General features: G+C 39.4%; 1 protein-coding gene across 3 annotated transcripts in view; it reads right to left on the reverse strand.

Moving 5' to 3' along the window:
• TTC28 (tetratricopeptide repeat domain 28) overlaps positions 1–23,164 on the reverse strand; it is a 109,440-nt gene that overhangs the window by 85,312 nt on the left and 964 nt on the right. For 2 of the 3 annotated variants that reach the window (XM_053994194.1, XM_053994195.1), the window contains exon 2: positions 17,977–18,255. In XM_053994194.1, coding sequence (XP_053850169.1) covers positions 17,977–18,255 — 279 coding nt within the window. Of the gene's footprint in view, positions 1–17,976; positions 18,256–22,730; positions 22,991–23,164 lie in introns of those variants that run through there. The other variant, XM_053994196.1, reaches the window with a different exon arrangement.

Consider the following 23,164-nt stretch of genomic DNA (forward strand, 5'->3'; position numbering starts at 1 on the left):
TTTATTAAGATCTAGGAGAAATGTAAAAGACTCAACAGATCTTGAATTACACTGCTACACATGATGCCTCCTTTATATGCTGCTTGTACAAGCAATGACAGACAAAAGAGGGACAAATTGGTTTGATATATTCTCTCTGCCTGGGCACAGACTTTCACTGTTCAACATGACATGGTAGCAGGCTGTCAGAAATGCAGTGATTGTCAGGTTTTCACATTGCTACCCAACCACCATTCTATAAACATCAGAGTTTAGGTAAAATGCTGCCAAATAAGCTCATATTTACACTTCAGAGAAGTGTGCTGTTATTCTTCTCCTTCTAATTAAGCTGTATAAAGGCTTAGGCCTAATAACCATGACTTTAATGTCCTAAAACTGAAACAGTTTTACAATGGTTTATTGCAAATAATTCTAGGCTCAATAAAAACCAGATTAAAATAAAATAAAATAAAATAAAATAAAATAAAATAAAATAAAATAAAATAAAATAAAATAAAATAAAATAAAATAAAATAAAATAAAATAAAATAAAATAAAATAAAATAAAATTCTTGTTGCTAGTCTCAACTGAGGTGCTACAGGAGCCCGTATCAGACAGACAAGTTGGTCCCTAAATCTAACAGCCTGGCCTATTAAATCAGTGATTTTTTTTCTGCTGGGTGTCCTGACCGTTCTAAGAGAACAGACAAAACCTGGGAACATACCTCTTGTAGATCCATCTTCTAAAACATGAAGAAGAAAGCAAATGGTGCATCTTGTTTATGAGGAAGAAAAGTCCTTTCTGATGCCACTTGTTAGAAGTTTATGCCTTGAAGTCTGGGAGCAGTTATCACACCTATCCAAGCACAGGGACACTTACAGGGCTGTGCCCTTCCTTATTAAAACAGCACAGAACACAATTTGCCTCCTGAGTTTTCCAGCTGGAGAATCCCCATGGCTTGCTGAGGACAGGCTCTCACTGACAGCACAGCAGAAATACCTGGGCATCCCAGACAGGAGGAACCAGATCCCTGCTGTGGTACAGTCTCTGAGCTCAGCAGAACAATTTCTAGTCAACAAGTGTGCAATATGAACCTTCTGGCAACTCACAGATCTCACATTCCTCTGAGGCAACCATCAGAGCACCCTTAAGCAGATCCCTCAGAATAGCACAGTTCCAAAGATTCCAGAGTGGCAATTTACCTGTGAGACTACTACAGGAGACTTCTTTGTAGTCTAGTACACAAACCAGCAAGATTATAATACTATTAGTTAGCAATCATCCTTTTAGCAGGAAAAATCATCAGTAAACATACAAAAATATGTAAGAGAGAAAAAAACTCTCAAGCTTGAAATGTTCCATTTGGATAAAGAATTCCTGACTTTCTGTAGGCGTTCTCCTGTTGCTGCCTTCCAGCATCTCCCCTCCTCCCTTTAATTAGAGCCTGTGCAAAAGGAGGGAGAAGCAAAGTTGTATTTAACTCTCTGAACACCAATGACCAGATAACACATTCTGTACTGAATAAAAGTATTTTTAGTTGACCTCAGGGAAAAAATCTAGGGAAAAAAAACAGGAAAAAAACCCGTATTTTCACCCTGAAATACAGAAAAGCTTAAACCCACCTTTGGCTTTATTGCATGTGAAGCACTGTTGGGTAAGAGATTCAAATAATTCCTGGAGGCCAGTTACTGCAGAGAGAGCTGTGCATCAGTAAAGAGAGCAATGTCTGGCACCAGAGCCTCTGCTGGAATGTGGAACCATTCTTAATAGGAAGTACAAGTGAAAATTGGAGTCAATAGATTCCTTTGGTTCTCCTCTGCTGCAAGTAACTCCTATGAAGAAGCCCTCAGTATGTTTTCTGAATAAAACAGGAATTTCTCCGAGCTCATCTCAGAAAAACACTGGGAAAGGCATTCTACACGGGCTGGTCCCAGGAGCAGAACTGGGGCTCCAGGACTGAGAAACCCCACGGAGCGTGTTTGTACTCGGCACAGAGCGTGGCTGAGCCCAGGCTCAGCATAGGACATTTCTCAGCATCTTTACAAAGCTGGTTTTTCCATTTTTCCGAGCGCGTTCCAGCGCGCACATCTGGCAGCGCCGCGGCGCGAACAGCAGTTCCTGGCTCTCCGTGCATGTGTTCTGCATCCCATGACATCATGCACTCCTCAGCCTGCCAAAGAGCAGGCTCTGCTGTACAGACCACCAAAACAGAGCCCCAGCATCCCTGTGGGGAACAGGGCTAACTTCCAGCCCCAAAAGTTTTCCCCTTGCAAAATCTTGTTCAGTGTTTCATCTGTTGTGCTGCACTCTCTCCCACTCACATCCATTACTCAAAAACAGTTTTCAAATCATTCCTGAATTGCTTCTATTCTGTCCTGCCTGTAAAGATCTTTTCTTTGCATAAGGCTGTAACCACTCAGTTATTTCTCAGCAGAACAACCCTTTTTCCTTTTATCCACAGTGGGTTTTTAACTCTTTAACAACCTGAAAACTAGGAAATCTGTATTTCCCAAAGAATCTTAGGTTTGTTTTTCTTTGCTATGGGTAATAGTAGGTGGCACTGTACAGATTGATTGTTCTCTGGAGATGGGATTAATGGCTCATCTTGTGTCACACTCATTATTTAACACTGCCTCAGCAGCACAGAAGCTCTCTTGCACACTTAAGAAAATAGGTTTTACATTCTAGGGCAAATCAGAAGAAAAATAATTCTATTAACTGAAAAATGTTCATGTTTAAAATCTTTCAAAACCTTTTAAAGAAAGGCAGACAAATGCCAAGATCAAAGATCCATGACTTACACACTTATTGGTGGAGAGACCTGGAGCCAAGAACTGCTGCATGATTAGACCCTGGAATTTACCAAAAAACTGGCTCTCTGCTCCTACTCCTGTTATCAATCCCAAACTAATCAGCTAGAAGGAAATAGACATACAGATACTGCAATTTGGTAATGAAGTCACAATGAGAGATAAGGCTGCAAGATTTCTCTGCAATAATGTCACTAGCAGAAGTGAAAAACAATGTCTCCAAGCCTAATTCCTCTTAAATAGGTCTTCATTGTCAAAGGGGGGAGAAAAATTGCAACAGATTGATATTTCAAAATGACAAATCTCAGTTTTCTTCTCATGCAAAGTGGTCTCGTGCAAAACAGCCAACTCACTCATCAGGCAAGGGTCACTCAGAGGTTATCCACAGAAACAGGACAAAGCCAGAAGCCAGGTCTATCACAAATTACCAGGCACATTGGCTCGAGGCAGCAGCAGCCCATAAATCCATTTCTCCCAAGACAGTACTTGCATTTCTAGATACAGTGATTCCACTGACATCTCCTTTGCTTGCCACCAGAGCATTTCCAGATATCAGTCTAATGTTCCAGAACAGAAATATGAGGGCATTCACATGATTTCAAGTCACTGCACTCCCAAATGAAAAAGCAATTTTTTCCTATTGCCTGCCCCCTTGACTGAAGGTTCTCAAGCCCAATTGCTGTGTTTGGCATCAGGTAACTGCACTCACTGACACTCATTTCAGAGCACTTTTGGAAAAGTCACCCAGTTAATGCCCTTGAGTTTCTTTTCATCCAGCATTATTATTAAAAAAAAAATATTATTTTATTACTTTTTCCAGTGATGACCAATGTTTAAACTAAGTCATTTGCTTTATATTAATAAAGATTAAAATATGCTATATACATGTATCTGTGTAGTGTTTCTCACACTGAAATGTATATGTTTTGTTTATACTACCTCTTCCCTGAAAAAATCTCAAATTAATTATTATTATATATTAATTATTATTATTATATAATTATTGCTACATATGATACTCCAGGGATAATGTATTTTCCATTTTACTTTTGGTAGAGAAATACATGATATAAAGAGAATCCCAACTGCAGATAAAGTAAAAGATCTTAGAAATACCAGATTTAAAAACACTGAAAGAAGGAAGAGTCAATCTGGCACTCCTGCTCTGACTGTTACAGGGTGGTTTGTTTTGACTTTGGGAGTCCTGAATATTTCTGGTCCTTCCTCACTTGAAACAGCAATGCAAGGAAATTCATATTCCTGAATTTCAGTTCTGCGTCTGTTTTCATGGCAAGTTATTCCTGACAGAGTCTTTATAGAAGCTTTCAAGAGAAGTTACCCTGTGATCATAAAGATGGTGCACTAATGAGTTTCATTAGAATGCAGTGCATCAACCCTAAATTGAGACATAGCCCAACATGATTAATTACCCTCTTGGAACGGCTACAGCAAAACAGAGTGGGCTATCAAGGCTGTCCTCTAATAGCTGTGTCCACCCACCTTCTCCACCTGCCTGAAGAGGAGTTCTCCTTTCCTGCAGCTTGGCTACCACTGTGACAGCTGTGGGTGCTGCCAGTGCCAGCTCAATAGATGATAATCTTAATTCATCATCTTCTCTACTAGCAATTACCCTTGCTCATTTAAAAATCAAGGTCAGTCTTATTTAGCATACTTATCTTTCAGAAAAGTGTCAGTGTTCTAAGCATGAGTTTTTGAGCCTCATCTACTATTTAGTTATGTAAAAACAGGAATCTTATTTCACAGCTAAGCTTATAACCATGTCCAATCAAACTCACTCAAAAAAAATCCCAATTAATCCTTTGAAGTGGATCAGCCAGTTCCCCAGTTCACCCAGTTACAGCAGTATCAAAAAACTAGAGTTGAAAATGCATTTACTTGATTTTTACTTTTCAGAACATCTTGAAAAGAGATTTGACTACAAAGACAACTGAAATCTATTTGGAAAGGAGATTGCAGGTAAACCTACAGCTGTTTAAAGTTTATTGGCATTATCTTGAAATCTGTCAGTTTCTGTAGCTCTGGGATGCCCCCAATGAGGGTTCAGCCATGAAATATTAGGCACCTGAACACACTGTCCATGTGCTCCTCAAACATTCCAGCCAGCAAACTGCATGAAGGATTTCAGCACATGTCCCAGTCAGACACCAAAATTAAAATTTTCAGTTATACAATCTCCTCCATATCTTGCTGTTGCACAGCTTGTTCCAAAAACCTTACACCTCCTAGAGCTGCACATTTAAAGATGTTGAGACTTGATGATCTTCAAAGGACCCACCCCACCCAAGCCATTTCATGTGAATTCTATGCTACAGTAAGCACAGAATATGGGCTTAAAGCTCCAAAAGGATTGAGTCTTGCATTTGTAGGAACAACAGAAATTTCACAATAGTCTTCCAAGGGTGTCCACTATAGAACATGCCTGTGGCATGTGGCAGAGGCCTCCTCAGTGGCTCTTCACAGACTGTGTGTGTGGCACAGGCATTGCTGGGATGTAAATTGTGCTCACACGTTATTTCTGATACCAGCACCTCCATGCCACTTAAGATTCTTGGCTCTAAGGGTGCTGAGGCCCTGGCACAGGCTGTCCAGAGAGCTGTGGCTGCTCCATCCCTGGAAGTGCCCAAGGCCAGGTTAGATGGGGCTTGGAGCAACCGGGGACAGTGGAAGGTGTCCCTGCCCATGGCAGGGGGTTGGAACAAGCTGGCTTTAAGTTTCCTTCCAACCCAAACCATTCTGTGATTCTAGGAAAAGTACTACTAAACCCTACTATGTCTCTCAGCAGCTGCCAAAAAGCTGCAAGCCATACCAGCCCCATTCCAGCTCTTCCATTTATAACACTTCTAATGAGCAGATGGTTAATTTTTGTGAGCGGAGAATAAAAAACAAAACAACTTTTGTTGGTGCAAGTGTCTCGGGGTCCTTTAGGTTATAAAAACCAGTTGTTTTGGATATCTGCTTAAATTTTTGACTGCAAATTTAGCCTTCTCTATATTACTGGACAAATATTCATATCCTCCATTTGTTTTCAGGTAAAATAAAAACCTGCCAGACATTGTTCAAGGCTTTTTAGCTATTTAGAAGTTGGGAAATACTTCAAGAGTAAAAAAAAAAAAAATACTGTGCCTGTTTCCTGTGTATTTCCAGCAACAAAATTTTTGTACCTGTAGATCACACAGTATGTGTTTCTCCACCTTTAGTATTGCCACCTCACTTAAAATGAGTAGATGAAGCTCCCACACAACTGTGAGTACTGGCCTTCAGAGCCAGTTCCTCAAATACAATCTCAGGCTGAAACTGAAAGCTACACAATATTGAAAATGTGAATATTTGAACAATGCTACTGCTCACTTCAGAGGCCAAGGGACTGAGGCAACCCCAAAGTAAGGAAAATAATTAGGTAACAAGCTTTCTTTATGTTGCACTGCTAGAATTTTTGGGGGGTTGTAGCACTAGAGAGATTCGCAGAGGTACCTAAGGTAAAATGTAAACACTGCCTTCTTTACCATGGTAGAAAGCAAAAAATTTAGTTAAATGTACACAAAAGCCCTTCAGAGGCCTCAGCATTTGAAAGACCAGTGTGCTCATTGCATTTACCTTCCTGGCAAAACTGTCTTCAACTCAGATTCACAGAATGAAGAGTCGTAGATCTGCTACATTCAAGCTGCTTCTTTCTCTTCTACAGTGTTATTTTATGAAACACGAATTCACAGAAGCTGCAGTAAATTTTTAATTAGTGAAATACAGATGGTTATTTTCATACAAATTTTAAATTTTCCTGTTTTTATTAAGCACCAACCAAACCCAACACAATGTGCACCGTATTTACAAATGCATAAAAATATTTATAGTTCCATATATGATTTATCACTGTACTAACAGTACTGAGCACTCTGAACTACGAACAATAAAAATTACATTTCTGTGCTTATTTTTTTTGTTGTTCAGTATAAATAAAATCTAATAAAAAATAAAATATTAAAACAATTTTAAATTTAAACAATTTTGTGTGGGGGACAACAGAAGAAAGAAGAAAAGCATTAGTATTGGGGAGGAGAAATTGTGCAAGAGCACAAGAGACAATGGATGTGTCTGAGCCAGGAGTGAGTTGCTGGTTTGGATCATTAACTGAGAGCTCAATGCTCGCTGCTGCTCCCTCTGCAGACTCCAGGATCAGTATCCTCATTCAGTGCAGAGTGTGGGATCAAGCTGAACAAAAGTGGGAGGGCACAAAATCATACAGGCAACTATTTTCTTTTTATTCACTGGAACACTAATTTAGGCTCTTTAGAAAGCTACCTTTACTATACACACTCCTCTTATCCACACTCCTTTTTGCTGCATTCCCTATTCTGTTACAGCTTTCCAAAGCCTCAGTAACTGCACCTTGCAATACCAAACATTTCCACCTGAGTTAAGTGCACGTATTTTCTGCTTTAAGCCTGGGAAGGCTCAGTGCTGTAGCTGTCCTTTCCCAAACAGTCACAAAAGCCATTATTTCTCGGCGCACTTTCAGAGAGCAACCAAATCCAAGAAGCTGACATTTTTTATTTAGTACCCATGGGCTATAACCATGAAAAATTTACTCCCTGAAATACAGTTGCATGCATTTCCTATCCACCCTACTCATGATAAAAAGTAATTTCCTTGCACAGCCTGGTAACAATGGCAACTGAATGAGATGTATCACCATAAAATAAACATGAACACATCACACATCTGAATTCTCCGGAGTGAGACTACTACACTGAGTTCCCAGAGAACATTTAAATGAATAAGAGGCCTTGAAGCTTGACATGTATCTCTAAAGGCATGGGAGAGGATTCAGGGCAACTGTCATTAAAATTAATCACTATTAGTGATCACAAACCTCTAGTAACACTGTGGCTCACTGCAGGAGAGCTATCAGGGCCAAAATAAGATGTCTAAGCAATGAAAACCAAAAGCTGATCAAGAATTTACAGACACTCCTGTGTGACAACTGAGGGGGGCTAAAGATTACACAACAACAAAATCTGGTATTAGATTGTTTTCCAGTTCCTACTCATCTGGTAAAGGAAAATCAAAGGAGAACCATTATTTTGTATTTTGGACCAATTAGGAATGAATTACAGCACAAGAAAAAATAAAAAGAAAATAAAAATAAGAAAATATGTCCAGAATTCCTACCCTGAGTTATTACAAAAGTCCAATCTAGTGAGGCAGGACCCAGCCATGCTCTGCCCAGCTGATGGGGGAGCTGTCCAGCAAACACAGAACTGAACGTTACCAGGGTTAAAAACACCTTTCACCAGCTTGCTCACACATTCAGAAAAATTATGAAACTGAATTCCACTAGATGTTATGGCTTCACAGGACAAATGGGCTCAGAAATTCAGTTCTTGAGAAGCCCATGAGTGATAATGAAGATACACCAGCTCAAATGCAACCTCGAGGACAGAAAGCCCTGGGATCCGTGACAGAGATCTGTCTGACATGTTTGCCAGGAAAACAGACCCCACAATTCCTGTTTCCTTAAACATCTCCTACCCACCAGGGCTTAAACACCACCATGTGGCCCTTCAGTCTCAGCACAGCAATTCTCATGGAAGAGCCAACACCTCCTATCAGCTGAAGGGAACAGAGCTCTCAAAGAGGCAGAAGAAGGCTGTGTGTGATTCTGTGACACATGGATCCCAGTGCTTGTGAGGATGTGGGTTTATAAAATCACCTTGAATTACATAAATTAGTAATTAATAAAGTATCATTAAACTGTTTAATTATTTATTTGTATAATTCATGTTGCCCTTTCTGCTATGTCTTGCACTGCTTTTTGTGTTTTATTTGTGAAGGACAGAAGCCTGCAAGCAGATAGCCACAAGGAGTAAAATACTTGGCAAAAATTAAACCTCCTTTTTCACCCTGAAAAAAGTTGGAAAATTATGCCTGAAGTACCCATTAATGCAGTGTTTCAAGAAAGTTTCTTTCCACTTCCCATATGAGACAAGCTTCTATTAACGTTTCATCCAAGTACATTCTCCCTTTGTTAGCATCCAGAATATCTAGGGCTTGGTATACATCTTTGAAGAAGTTCATTAAAAATGAATCATAAAACCATGAATTTAGCACTTGTCTAAATAAAAAATAAGTTTTCCATTAGGGGAAGTGAGCACTGTATTAGTTCTAACACAGGAAAAACTAAAGGAATAGTTTTCAGTTACAGACCTATCAAGCACATGGAATAGAATTGTGAGCCTGACAAGACTAACAAAAGCCATCAGATACACTGCCTGAGGAGGATAGTCTCAAATACTGGACACTAAGAAAAATGCCTTTATTATATTTTTATATACATCAATATTCATATTATAATATGAATATATATATCCATGTATTTTTTTTTTCTATAAGCTGGTTCTTCAACTGTTTTAGAATGAAAAAAGCAATACAGGAATTTGCATACCACTGCCAGCTTCTGGTAAAGTCATCAGAAATTACAAAAATAACTGCACTGAAGAGCATAAAAAATAGTGTCTATGATAGACTTCTAAGAACTTCTAGAGAAATTCAGTTATTTGACTTCCAGGACAGAAACTTCACATTCCTGAGTGAAGGGAAGAAAGGAAGAGTTCAAAACTAATACAAATCCAAAAAATAAAATCGAAACTAGAGTGACTATTCACTACATGACAGAAACTACAATATTGTTCAACCTTTCTTTTAAACTTCAGGGGTAAATTCTCTGTCGGTGGATAACAGCTGAACTATCAATCATTTATTTCTGTTGTTCCATGTAACACAAGGGGCTTTATAATTTCCTCTTTGGAGCAAAAGAGAAATCATGTACAAAGATGCTTGTGGCAAAAGGGAAATGTCACCTGCTTTATCCAGCAGTTCAGACCTCAGTGCCCTCAGACACAAATGGAGCAGTGACTCAGAGAACAACAGGTTATAGAAATACAAATAATTGCCACAAACCTCTTCCCTGTTTGCATTAGTCTGAACTGTCATCATGCTCTTGTCTCAGAAAACGCCTGTGCTTAATGCAGCAATTATCCCTGTGCTGCATCTCCTACTTGTACATGATCACAGACACTTCACATCTCACTTGGCTACAGGGAGTGAGATGGAATGACCTCAACAAACCCCTGCTGGCACTATAAGGCCAGGAAGATGGAATGTTAAGCCCTGGATGTATTTTCAGCTGTCAGGGAGCTCTCAGCAAGGCCCCTGCTAATTGCTTGGGTTTTCTTGCCCTTGGCACAGTGTAGCACACTGTGTAAATGGTATCCTTGAGTGCTTCCTACTGACTTGCTAGTCAAGGCAATTTCCTGCTTTCTCCATTTTTAGTGTTTTCTCCTGTCTACTTGCGCTCACAAACTCTCAGTTTAATTTAATTTCCTCAGAGACTGGTTGAGATTATAGGTCTGTGATGAGGATCCAGTGATGCCCAGAAATGCCATGATATATCAGCCTGTATACCCAAACAAGAAATGCAGGTTTCTAAGAGCATTCTTATCTATCACAAAGAAACCAGGTCCGGCATCCTTGAATCCACTCAAATCCCCCTCCTGTTCTTTATTGTCACTCAGCCACTGATGGGCAGCTCTCAAAGGAGAAGGGGGCTTGATGCACTCCTTATAATCCACAACCTCTTAGGCAGTCTCCCTTGTGCTGCTCAAATTCTAGTCCTTGGCCAACTAGAACTGCAGCATAAATTCAGAAAGCTGGGACAAACCCAGGATAGCAAACCCTAAGAAAAACAGGACTATATCCTGCAGAACAAAACCAAAAACATCTAAGACATGGTTGTTGGTGATTTAAGAGCAGGAAATAATGTAATTGTAGCAAAAGGAAAAATAGATGGGGATAAGGGGCATAAAGACAGTAGGGTAAGAAAATTAGAGCAAACAATTGAAATGCAAAGAAACCCAAATGTGTATAGATAACGTGAGTGTAAAGCAAAGCATTTCAGAAAGCACAGCTCAGAACAGCTGCTCTCCTTCCACAGCATCAGTGACACTGCAGCCTCAGGAGCCGGATCTGCCAGCACTGCCCTGCCAGCCACTCCTGCCTGATGTCAGACAAACACAACAGGCAGCAAGAACAGCATCAACTGTGGAAAGAAATTAACGAAATTCCACTTAAAAGTATCTAAAAAATGTGAATATCTGCACACAGCTGAAATGAGGTCCCAGGCCCTGCTGAACGCCTGAGCACAGAGCGCCCTCTCATGTGCTTCACTCACTTCTCCACACATCACTCCAATCCTCCACAATTCCACAACTTCAGAATGAGTCACCACTATGGTCACAGCAGCAAAGGAATTAATCTCCAAGATGAGAAAACTCAATCCTTGTATGCTGACTAAAAACAAGGACTATATATCTCATTCTTAAGAATAATAAAATTGAAGGAACAAACCACTGAAGAACTAAAACCTGAGCAGAAAAATCATCTGGCTGTTAACTCCTCAAGGTTTGGGTAGGTGAGAAAAAAAGGAAACAACACATACTGAGGTTTTAGTCTGAAACTATGGGGTACAAAACCCAGTATTGTGTAAATAAATGAAAGCACTCCAAATGTCTTAAAATGCTATCCAGTAGTAATGTGCCTGAAGCTTAACAAGCAGGTAACAAGATACTTTTTCTTAAATATCACGTTTGCAGATCAATCTTCACTCCTGCATTTCAGAATTACTTCTGCATTTGTGCTTTGGATATTCAGATATATGAGGAATAAAAACCACTATACCATTCCTGCACAATAATATAACTAGTTCCAGTGGCAAGAGAACTGTGGGGTAAAAAACTAGCACCTTCCAGGAGAGAAATTTACATTACAGCATTTAGACTAAGTAGAATAACTGCAGTTAATTCCATAAAAGAAAATATTAAGTTGCTTTATTCCATATACAAAAGGGTCCCAGAAAACAAAGGAAGGAATAATGAAACCCTACAGTAAGTGCTTGGAAAATTTGTGTTGATTTGTTGCATGCTGAGATTCAAGTACCTCTGTAAGCTTTTCCAAGTCTAAGGCAATAAGCCGATTTCGTAGAAAAGAGCCATTTTTCTTGTGTACTTGTCTAAGACAGACAACCATTACATGTGAAAATACCTTTTTTTTTTTTTTTTAGAATGACATAACTATAGTGTCATCTGTGTCCACTGTGTCCCTGTCCTCCACTCTCATGTTGCACTGCTACTCCTCTGTAATTTTAAGAATTTAAGGAAAAGAGAACCTACACAACTTATCTGCACAGCAGTTTTCCCCCAGTAATGCCCATAACCATCTCTTCTGGTGCAGAGAATACTTCTCCAGTGAACTTGACTGTTGGGAAAAACATTAACTCCGTAAAATGCTACATGATGCTCATTATTTAAATATCTAATTGGGGGAAAAAAAAATCACAGGGGAGGGAGCAGAAAACTTTTTGGTGAGGGAGGTCAAGCACAGGAACATGTTGCCCAGAGAGGTTGTGGAGTCTCCACCCTTGGAGATATTCAAAACCTGACCAGACAAAGTCATGGACAACCTGCTCCAGCTGACTCTGCATTCATCTCCAAGGGTCCCAGCCAACTTCAGCTATGCTGTGGTTTTGCAACACAAAAAAACAGAAAGAAATGCACAAATCTCACGATAATGTAACACAAGTTCTAGCAAAGTGAAAAAAGTCTGTTAAATGGTTTTATGTCTGAAAAACTGGAATGCAACTTTCTGCAAATTAAAGACAGACTGTAAGCTGAAGGACAGGACTGGAAAGTTCCTTGCTCATCAAATTAAAAACAAGAGGTCTATTCATGAAAAAAGTTATGTGGTCAAGTCACATTCTTTCCTCAAAAGTTTTACATGTGACCATGGGTGGGCACTCTGCTTGCCATTCACTGAGAAACTCTGAGGTGGTTAGGGATTGCTACAGCATGTGAAGGTTTGTTTATAAAGATGGTCAAGCAGTCAGGAGAAGTGCAAGTGGACATGCAAGTGTCCTTTCTTCTTGTGATAGTCCTGGTCACAGGACTGACAGCTGGAGGCACTTAACAAAATACCAGTGCAAGCTGTTCTGCCAAATTCCCCTACAGTGAGATGACAACACCTAAACCCTCTTGCACTGCAAACACCCAAAGGCTTCACAGCTCACAGTTCCCCCTTCTTTTCAGTTCTTTCATATTTTTTCTCCACTAGAGATGCTAAGCCACATTTTCAAATTGAGACAATAATTTTAAATTAGGAGAGACAAAGACCATAAGAGAAAGTCATGCCTGATGAAAAGTGCTGTAATTCTTCCTAGCTACTTTTGAATTACATGTACAGGGCATTCCTTTTGCATGAAACACATTCTCCAGACTATTCAGCTTTTCTCTAAAAGGTGTTTCAGCTCTAAAAAAGATTGATACAAAAAGGTGGTCCTGTTTCAAGAAATAACATTTTTCCCTGCCTAGTGGCTCGAACAGTTGCAATAATCAGAGATCATTACTGAACCCCAATGTTCAAATCTGTTTGCCAGCTTGGCCCCCTCTCATTCAGCAACCCACTGTGCTTTTCAGGGAATGCTGCTCCTCAAGCACCAGTCCCTGGGGCTTCAAACAGCACAGTGTCACTGAATGGTACAGTCAGCATCCTTCTACTCACACAGGACAAAGAAATCAAATAAAATCAAGGTACCCCTCAGAGTGCTGAAAACATCAATCTTTGTGATTCTTGCTTCCATTTGTCTTAGGCTGTGAATGTTCCTATTAGCCAAATGTATTCAAGTTTGACAAAGTCATTTCATCTCCTGTTAATGAACAACTTTTCTGTCGAAAGATTAAGAGAATAAATCAATGCCAAAACGCAGTTAATTGTTCAGTAGCAGTAGGCTGTTTGTACCTTTTGTTAGCTGTCATAGCACTGAGCCAGCACTCAACGGGTAGTGAAATCTACATTTTAGCACAGAATTAGGTCCAAATTTAAACTATTTAAGCCACAGCATTTTTTTCCTATAATGTAAGGACTTAAAAATATCTCAAAATCAGCAAGAACTAGGGAGAGAGTGTTCAGGTATCAGAGTCACATAATAGATATCCCTCCATTTTCATGTACCATGCCTAAGGCTGCACAGCTGTGAAGTGAAATAGAATAAAAATTTTCTACAGCACGATCAACAGCAAAACAAAGAAAACTGTTCAGTGGGAAATCAAAGCACAAAATGAGCCTGATCTGATTTGCCTCTTGGATATTTTAGTTTAATTCCTGAAATATTCTGTTATCCTTGCATTTCTCAGTGCTATGTACACAAAATGTTTTTCAAATAGCAGAACTCACAAGCCAGCCCTCTCAGACAAAGCCTATGAAGAGGTTTATGTGCTGTTGTTATAAACATGTTTCAGGCACACACAAGAAGTTCTTGTGGTCTGTAGGAGATCTGATGTTTCTCTCTGCAATCACTTTCTCATTGTTCATGTCTTGAGCTGTATAGATAAGCATATGCATTTGCATAAACACACCTGCTCATTACCCAACATTAATTAATTCTTTAAAGAAAGATTTTGGCGTGGGGATGTTAAGAGCATTACTTTCAGCCACAGATTGTGTTGAACTGATGTTAACAAGCATTAAGTGGAGTAGGAGCAAAAAAGTAAGAATTAACAAACTACCTAAGAAATGTAGTCTGTACCCAAAGGAGGAAAAGAAATAGAGAAACTTATATTTAGTAGTTCAAAACTCAAAAAACCTGCATTCAAATTAATTTTTCAATTTCCTAAGTGAAAGGAACTCAGGTTCTGTATTTAAAACTCAGGCCTTTCAAACCAAATACCAGTTGTCCCTACTAAGCTCCCTCTTCTGGCTAATTAATAAACTTGCTTAGAGTTTGTATGCAGAAATTTCTTCCCAGTTCTGTTCTATTAAAAAAAAAAAAAAAATTTAAAAATTGGTAAATAAAGGTTGATGTTGAAATAGACAAGTTTTCAACTTCAGACAGAGCCCTCCTTTTGTCTCTGACAAGTTCCACAAACACACACAAGGAAATAAACACCCCTGTACTGTGTAGGGACACTCTGCAAACTGACACTCCACCACCTGCACCTCCTCTCAGCTTCTGAACATCACTGCCTATTTTCTGGTATCAGATATTCTCGAAATGCCTGTGTTCAAAACGTGCCACACTAGTTAATTCGTTCCCCAAAGTACACCCTTCCTTGTTCTAGGATTAAATATGTAATAAAAATACAAATACACCTTTTAGAAATTGTAAATGTTGAACATGAGGAAAACAGAATCACAGAATAAACTAGGTTGGAAAAGACCTTGGAGATCATCGAGTCCAACCTGTGACCTAACATCACCTTACAGCCAAACCATGGCACTGAGTGCCTCATCAAGTCTTTTTAAAAAAACCTCCAGGGACAGTGACTCAACCACCTCCCTGGGAGCCCATTTGGAACCACTCCTCCTGTGAAGATTTTTTTCTAGTATCTAGCCTAAACTAGAAGCAACCAGTCCTCACCAAACTAACACAAATTCAGGAGACAGAACAAAGACAGAGGGGCAGTGAATGGCCTCAATGGCTTAAGCCAGCAGTCACCGTCGTTGTGGAGCTGCCAAATCAGCAGCAGACCCTGGTAAAATTTTTCATTCTCTTCTAAAATCTAGGGTCATTGCAGATGATTTATGGAAATAACAATTCAAGGTGAAAGGGAAGTACTATGTAGAAGGGTGTGAACATCACAGCACCAGTGGAATGAACACACAGAGGAAAAAAAAATGAATTCAGCTGTGGGTTTTCATTATTTCAGTTACTGTAGTAGCACCATTGCTCCTTTCTAAAAGCCAAGCCACACTCCCAGCCAAGCCAATTTTGTGAGACTTCTATCACAACTGTGCCAATGAAGGCAGGCAGCACAGTCAAACTCCAACCTCTACAAATCATTTCTGCTCAACATCTTTTTGACCTTCAATCCAGCTAATGAAAGGCTTTGAAGGGAAATTAATTTCATGTTTATATTTACTACTGTACCTTCAGCCCAAGTGAAATCAAAAATCTGTTTCTACATACAAAATCTTAAAAGAACCACAACAATAAAAGATTGCAAAGCCACAGCCTCTGAAGCAAAACACTGAGGGATGATCTGAAAAAAAAAAAAACAAAACTAAAACAACACCACCAAATCTTTAAAAGTTAAGAAACCAGAGACAAGGTTCCAAATGGGATTATGAGGGTTTGAGTGAAAAGAGGGAAGTGTGTGATGCTCTGACAAACTGACGACACCACTGTGAAAAGATAAAAGGGAAGATACAAGCAGTGACTGTGGCTGAGCTTTACTCAGGACAGGATGCCTGCAAAAGTTATGTTGATTCTGCCACTGCCAACTGATAGTAACTTCTGAAGTACATAAACATTTTGTATCACAGAGAAAGATATCCATTACACACTGAAGGATTAAAACAAGAACAGATGCTATGTCATCACAGCAACTTCATTTAAATCTTCCAGTACTTTTTCCATCAATGAGGCTCAAAATTTTCAGTAGAAGTGGCTCCTTACTTTTTGTAAAACAAGAAGAAACAAAGAAATAGAGTTTGCTTAAGGTCAGGTGGACATTTAATAGCAGAACTAGAATTGAAACAGAGTTACTTCATGTTTTTAAACTCACTGATATGGTCTACCTGGGAAAAAAAAGTCTCATTTTTTTATTATTAAGAATGTTTTGGGGTTTTTTAAATATTTCACCTTAGTACTGCATCAATACGTAAGTCTATTATGTCTGTATTTAACTGACTGTTAGCAATGCCTTCATTTAACACAGATAGCCTTTTTAAGCTCATAAATCTTTTCCATCTTATCTTCTATTTTGATCCACAGGTCTTTTCCACCGAACATTTTAAAGGTAGTTATATTTCTGTGACTGGCATTTTGAAACTATTCTTTTATGATACCTTTCCATAACTTTTCATCTAAGTCAGAAGTGTATTAAATCACTACCAGATTTCTTAGAACCAGGATACAAAACTGAGCACAAGCACCCTGGCTTTTACAGTCCTTAGCCACCTGCAGCCAACCAACCTGGACAGCTAGAGCTTAATAACAGTAATGATATTTTCTACTTTTAAACAGAGTCCTTCACACAAAATCTTTTATGACATGCAGTAATATAAACAAGATAATGACCAAAGAAAAACTCACAAAAAAAAAAAAAAAAAACCCCACTCAACAACACAACTTAGAAGTTATAAATCATCTCCCTGACAAAGCAGGAGTTTTTTCTAATGTGGACTCATTCAACTCTTAGGGAAGCATATGAAAGAGCTTTTCCAGAGGTTAATAAACAACTGCAAATGAAAATACAAGAATTAAGAGTGATCTACTTTGAAATAGAAGAAAACTTAACTTCAATAGTTTGGAGCCCAGCTGGTGCAGAGCACCATGCCTGCCACCTGCTCTAATTTCTGAGGGGAGGAACCTGGGTGATGAGCCTGCTCTTAAACTGCACCTTTATGAGCTGAAGTGGCTCATAGGGATGAGTGAGGGATTGACAGGAGAAGTGGAATCTGGAGCAGATGCTGTTAAAATCACGTAGCATGCAAAGGCTGGCCCTGGACTAGCCAAGGCCAGGCAGCTACTGGAGCAATCAGTGGCAGCTGGTGGGAAGCAAGCCCAGGGGGAAGTGGCAACCAACATCATTCACTCTTTACAAATGTTTCCTTACATAATCAGGTCTTACTGAGAATGCCAAGATACAGATTTCTTCAAATGTTTATCCAAAACAACACACAAACACTCTTTGAATAGTATTTTGAAAGGCCTTATCATTCTAATGTATTAATAAGAATCTCTATGCTACCTCTCAAAGTTTTGGAACCACATGTTCCTGGATGCTGATGAATACTGACTACATTAAACATTAAAACAGATGTCTGGTCTTCACAACCCAGGAACCATGCTGTGTTAAAACAGTAAAATAGTAGCATACTCCCATTGGGGAGCAGTATGCTTACACAGAAAACTGTTTAATACCCAACAGGTAATTCAAGTCAAACAACTTTTAAACAGAAAATATATTATTATCTGGAGCTTTTAGCAAAACCAGACTTTAGAACAGAAATACATGCACTCTTTTACACTGGGTGCTACATATGTGACCAACAACCCCACAGGAGTTCCTCCTTCCCCAGAGGAACAATAATACACAGAAGACAAATACACTTCCTTACCTTTGGCCATTTGGGATTCAGGAGTCGTGCCTTGATGGCATCATCCAAGGCCTTGTCATACTGCTGGATTTTCATGTAGGCTGCAGAACGGTTGCTGTAGAGAATGCAGTTCTGGGGGTCGACCCCCAGCGCCTCGTTGTAGAGCACGATCGCGGTGTGGAAGTCGCCGTCATGGCAAGCCTGGTTGCTCTGCCGAACCTTCTCCACAAATTCAGCTTTGCTCAACATGGGACTGTCAGGACTTTTTCTTCTGAAGGATTTGGATCCACAGAAGGAAATCTGGGACGGAAAAGGGAGAAATTATATGTTAGTGTTAAGAAATGATACTCAAAAAGAAAAGAAAAAAAGATATTAAACTATTAGAAACTGTTCAGCAAAAATTAAAGCCAACAGGATCACTGCAGAACAAATTATGAATTCAGAACCAGGTTCTTAAAAAAGTAAATTGTTTATCTATTGAATCTCTCTTTGAGGGTACAGGAGTACCAGAAAGAATCTTGCAAAACATATCATTCCCTATGAATTATGTCTTCTAGACACAAGAGCAGCTGTAGTCTGTTTATATATGCTGCACTCCACACACTCAGAAGTGCTCTTTTCCTCAGCCAAGCTATTTGATTCTACAGCACTAAGCAGAGCTGCCAGGTAGAGAACAGGTGGCAGCTGTGAATATGAAGATGATGCTGGTACATCTGAAGTTTGATATGCAGATCACAGGCATACAAAGACAATAGGAAACCGTGCAGAATCTCTTCAAACCAAAGTACTTGCACTGCAACCTCTATTCACAAACCTCTATATCCAATGACAGGCAGCTGCAAATTGTTCATATTTGGGAAGGGAAAGAGGAGTTTTTAGAACCACATACACTCACAGAAGTAAGTGGGAAATAAAATTTATTTTAACAACAGAACAGTCATCCTTGGCAGAGCCTTCCCACACTGACAACTCAAGGTAATGCAAAATAACAAAGAAAAAAGATTTAAGCCTTCTAATTATAAGACATTATTTTAAGTGAGCTGTAGAAAATCCTAGTTCCATTGATTGTGGTACAATTTTTTCTCCTTACTTCACTTTCTACATTGCACATTTTCCTCAACCACCCCTTTGCAGTCAGAAACTGTTTCTGTCATGCAAAACCTACTCTCTCCCAAGGGCACTCAAGAACTCAACAAGAACATCTTAGTCCAACTCTCATCACAAGGCTGCTGGGAGCTGTGCAGTAACAGTATTTGGCAACAGGCAATACAATACATATGGTAACATACAAAGTACTTGAAAATATTCATTAAAGGTTTAGACTACTATAATTAAGATTGGTGTCATCTAGTTTTAGTCCTGCAGATTGAAAAAGTTTAAGAATATCACATATTGTTACCACAACACAACAACCACAGCGCTTAAATACATTACCAGAGCCAGCTGGGGAATATTTTTTAAAGGTGGAAAGGGAAGCAAGCTGCAAACTGACATCCTGTCACAAGGATCAATTGGTCTATAGACTTTTCTTTTTTTTCTTTTCTTCCTTAAGTCAAATAACAACAATAGAAAAGCATCAAGTTAGAAACTACTGATTTCTTCTTATTATATCCATTCTTTTCTGACAGTGTTTGTCCAAACTTTTTCTAAACTTCTCTACTGAAGGAGATTCTATGCTTTACTCAGGCAATCTCCTTACACTGCTTCAAAATTTGCATCATTAGAATATTTTTCCTAATATCCAAATCTCCTTTGTGTCAGTAAATGTATTGTTTCTTGTCCTGTAGTAGACTGAGTAGACTGAACCAAAACCTCTTTTCCTTTCATCTGTGAGGTTATTTTTCTATAGTATTCTTGCTAATGCCAGCGCTGAACACATTGCTTCATTCAAGCAGTGCAATAACTCACACATCTGTGAACATCTGACAATAAACTTTATCCCATGGACAGTTTGTTGTGACCTGAGGGCAAGAACTGAATATGAAGATTCAGCAGCTTTACATGGGCACGTGTCCAAACACAAAGATGAGGAAACCCTGAGAAAGGTAATTAGTCACCAGAAGGCTTGGAGGTACTGCAGGAAAGGGGGCTGGTGAGTACCCAGGTGCCAGAGGCAGCAGTTTCTTCATGTGTCTGTAAAGGTGGCTGCTGCCTCCCTCCCTGAGTATTTCCTGGTCACTGACCTGCATCAGGGACAATGAAAAATACCAAATGTCATGTATTTCCCATGCTTTTATCACATTCAGAGTGAATGACTGCAGCTTCCACAAGCAGTACCACAACTAACCATGAACTTAAGTTATTCAGAAGATAAATATTTCAAGAAATAGATTCCTCACCAGCTGTGGCCGTAACTGCCTCCAGCAGGAGGCCTGGCCTGGCACAGCCAGCCCCACCCTGGAGAGCTCAGGGGCAGCAGTGGCATCTCACCCACCCCTCTCTGCCTGACCAGGGGACTCTGCTGCTCAGCCAGCTGGAGCTGCATGCCCAGGACCACCAAGAGCTACTGAGCCCTCAGCAGTGGGGCCCCAAAGCACCCAGCACAACCTCGAGGAGCACCAGTGAGACAAGTCCAACAACAGCTGTCTTTTTCTGGCAGTTTATTATGCACAAACAAATGCACACACAAAGCTGTTAAAGATCCTTCCAGAATCATACTGTGAGTCTGTAACAACAAGGAGAATCCATGAGGACACATCCTCTCGGTCTAAGTGAAGTGGTTTCTGCCTCTAATATCCTCTGACGCTAAACAATCTCATGAAAAAAATAAAAAGGAAACTATGATGGTAATTTGTGGAATATGTTACTGTTTAATTCCTGCTATGATGAGAACTACGTAAGGCAGTAAAACATCATGAGGTAAAAGAAAAAACCCTGAAACAGTAAATCTGAGTCACTCTGGCACTCAAACCACAAATAAAAAAAGATTATGATTATGGTACCAACTCACAAGAAGTACTCATTAGAAAGCCATCCCCTCTCCAGTCACCACTGCTCCTCTCCTGTTAACACAGTGGAAGGTGATGGTAATGCACATATTTGGGCTGCCTAACATTTTGCTACAGAAGGTGCTTACTAAAGAAGTTTCTTAGTGCAGCAGAACAAATAAGGTTCTAATGAAGTGCAGAAGAGGATCTAGTCAGAAAATCTGAGTTAGAAGCTCATATATTTCTCATCAAGTAGAAGAGGGCACGAGCTTCTCAACACTACTTCTCCAAACCAGCATAAGACAGCAGAAATCAGCTCTTACTGTCATGTCACACAGAAGCTTCCACAATATCTGCTTCAGATCAGAGTCAGCAACAAATTTCCTTCACTGGTGAGAAAGTCACCTCTGGGAGAAGGTGCTCAGGATTCAACCCTGCTGGCCATGCAAGTGGAATGTTAAAACACACACAACCTTCCTTCGTCTTTTTCAAGATGAAATTAACTCCCAACCACCCCCAAAGCAAACAGGAACTTGAATATACAGCAAAACTATATTACAAGAATTTTTGTCTTCACTGATCAAGCTTGTTAAATTTAGTCCTCTCTACAGAACATCCATCAAATAAAAGGAGTGCCCATACACACTGGAAAATGTATCTGAACAGCATATTGCTGTCCAGAAAGCCATAGGGAACAGATTCCCAGTGAGTTCCAGTAAGACAAGTGAGAAGAGATAACAGCAAATCCACATTCTGCTCCAAGAGGACTAAAGAAAACAATGTGGTACAAAAGTAAATGTTTTATCAAAACACCAATGTTACACCTCAGAGCTTGTTGGCTTGTATGCAATTCCTCTTATTTAATTCTACATAATGCAAATAATTTGTTTGATTTGATGGTGTCTTGGGTGGCAAGTTCATAGTTAAGACAACTTTTTAAAAAAAATTCTTTGTAACTTTTCAAAAAAGATACTGTAAATGTGGTATGTATAATTTTTATATTTTTAATTATCTAAATAGCTCAAGATATTTATTAAAGTATTAGGAAGAGGAAAAAAACAAAAAGAGGCAAGCAGAAAAATTGGCATTCGGAATGGATTCTGAAAAAAAGAGTGACAGTAACTTAGGCTAAATATAGGTTTCCAAAATCAGCTTAAATCTGTAACTGAGCTTCCCTTTCTATGAAAACGTCTACACAACTTATATTTTAATCTGTAAAATGGTTTTATGGTTTCTCTCCATATTCTGGGGTATTACTGGTGTTTTTGCAATAGAAATTTGCTTCAACAAGAGCCCAAGAACAAATAAAGCACATGAAGTCTGTCCCTGAAACCTCCCAGCAGCCAGCACTTCAGCCAGGCTGTACCACACTCCTGAAGAGGTATGAAACCCTGCACACCACATGCAATCTTCCCCTGAAGAGAGCAGAATTTCAACAGAAATATTGTGGAAAGAGATGAAAGACCACCAAAACTGGAGGTTTAAGCCACCACAGGATGATACAAACTTATCAACAGGAAAGAAACAGATTTTTTTTCTTAACTGGTGCTTATTAAAAATAAAATTTTCAATAGAAAATGGTTTTACTTGAAGAATTTTTTAAAAATGCAAAGAAGTTGTGAGCTTCTGTGAGTTTGGAGAGGTCTGCACTTGTTACAGCAGTTAGATCCACCCTAATTTAAGGCATGCTACATGTTGCTAAAAATTGTAATAACTATGCAATCCATTGTTAAATTTCAACAGTACTTTTTGGTTCATGCATCATTTTTAAGCTAGTTATTGTTAACAATAATTATACATATATATATATACAAATAAAAATCACAAACTATCAATGAGAAAACAGACCTTTCCCTCTGATCTGTCTGTGAGCCAGAGGGAAACAGAGGCAGCAACAAGGGAGTGATGGATCAGTAATTCAGCAAAAGCCAGGCATGAACAGTAACCTCACTCGAGGAACACCCGTTAGGGCACCACTAAAGGCACATCCACTCATCCATTTAGGAATTTATCCATTTGCCACATCTCCATTTCAAAGAGCCTATAAAGGGCTCCATTAGCACCTGAAGAGCTCTTGTTTCACACCAGAAGAAAGCTCAGGAGAGATATTATCTAAGACTGTGAAAACCTCCAAGAAAAAGGAAAGACACTAGAATTACGAGCAACTCCAGAAGGGGAAGAAGGACAAGAAGGCATAGGCACGCAGCTCTCTGGATTTCAACCCTGCTCACTGGCGACAGCCAGGGGCATCCCCACGGCTGCAGCACCAAGCTACGGGAGCG

This window comes from Vidua macroura, chromosome 18, assembly GCF_024509145.1.
Source record: "Vidua macroura isolate BioBank_ID:100142 chromosome 18, ASM2450914v1, whole genome shotgun sequence".
NCBI lineage: Eukaryota > Metazoa > Chordata > Aves > Passeriformes > Viduidae > Vidua > Vidua macroura.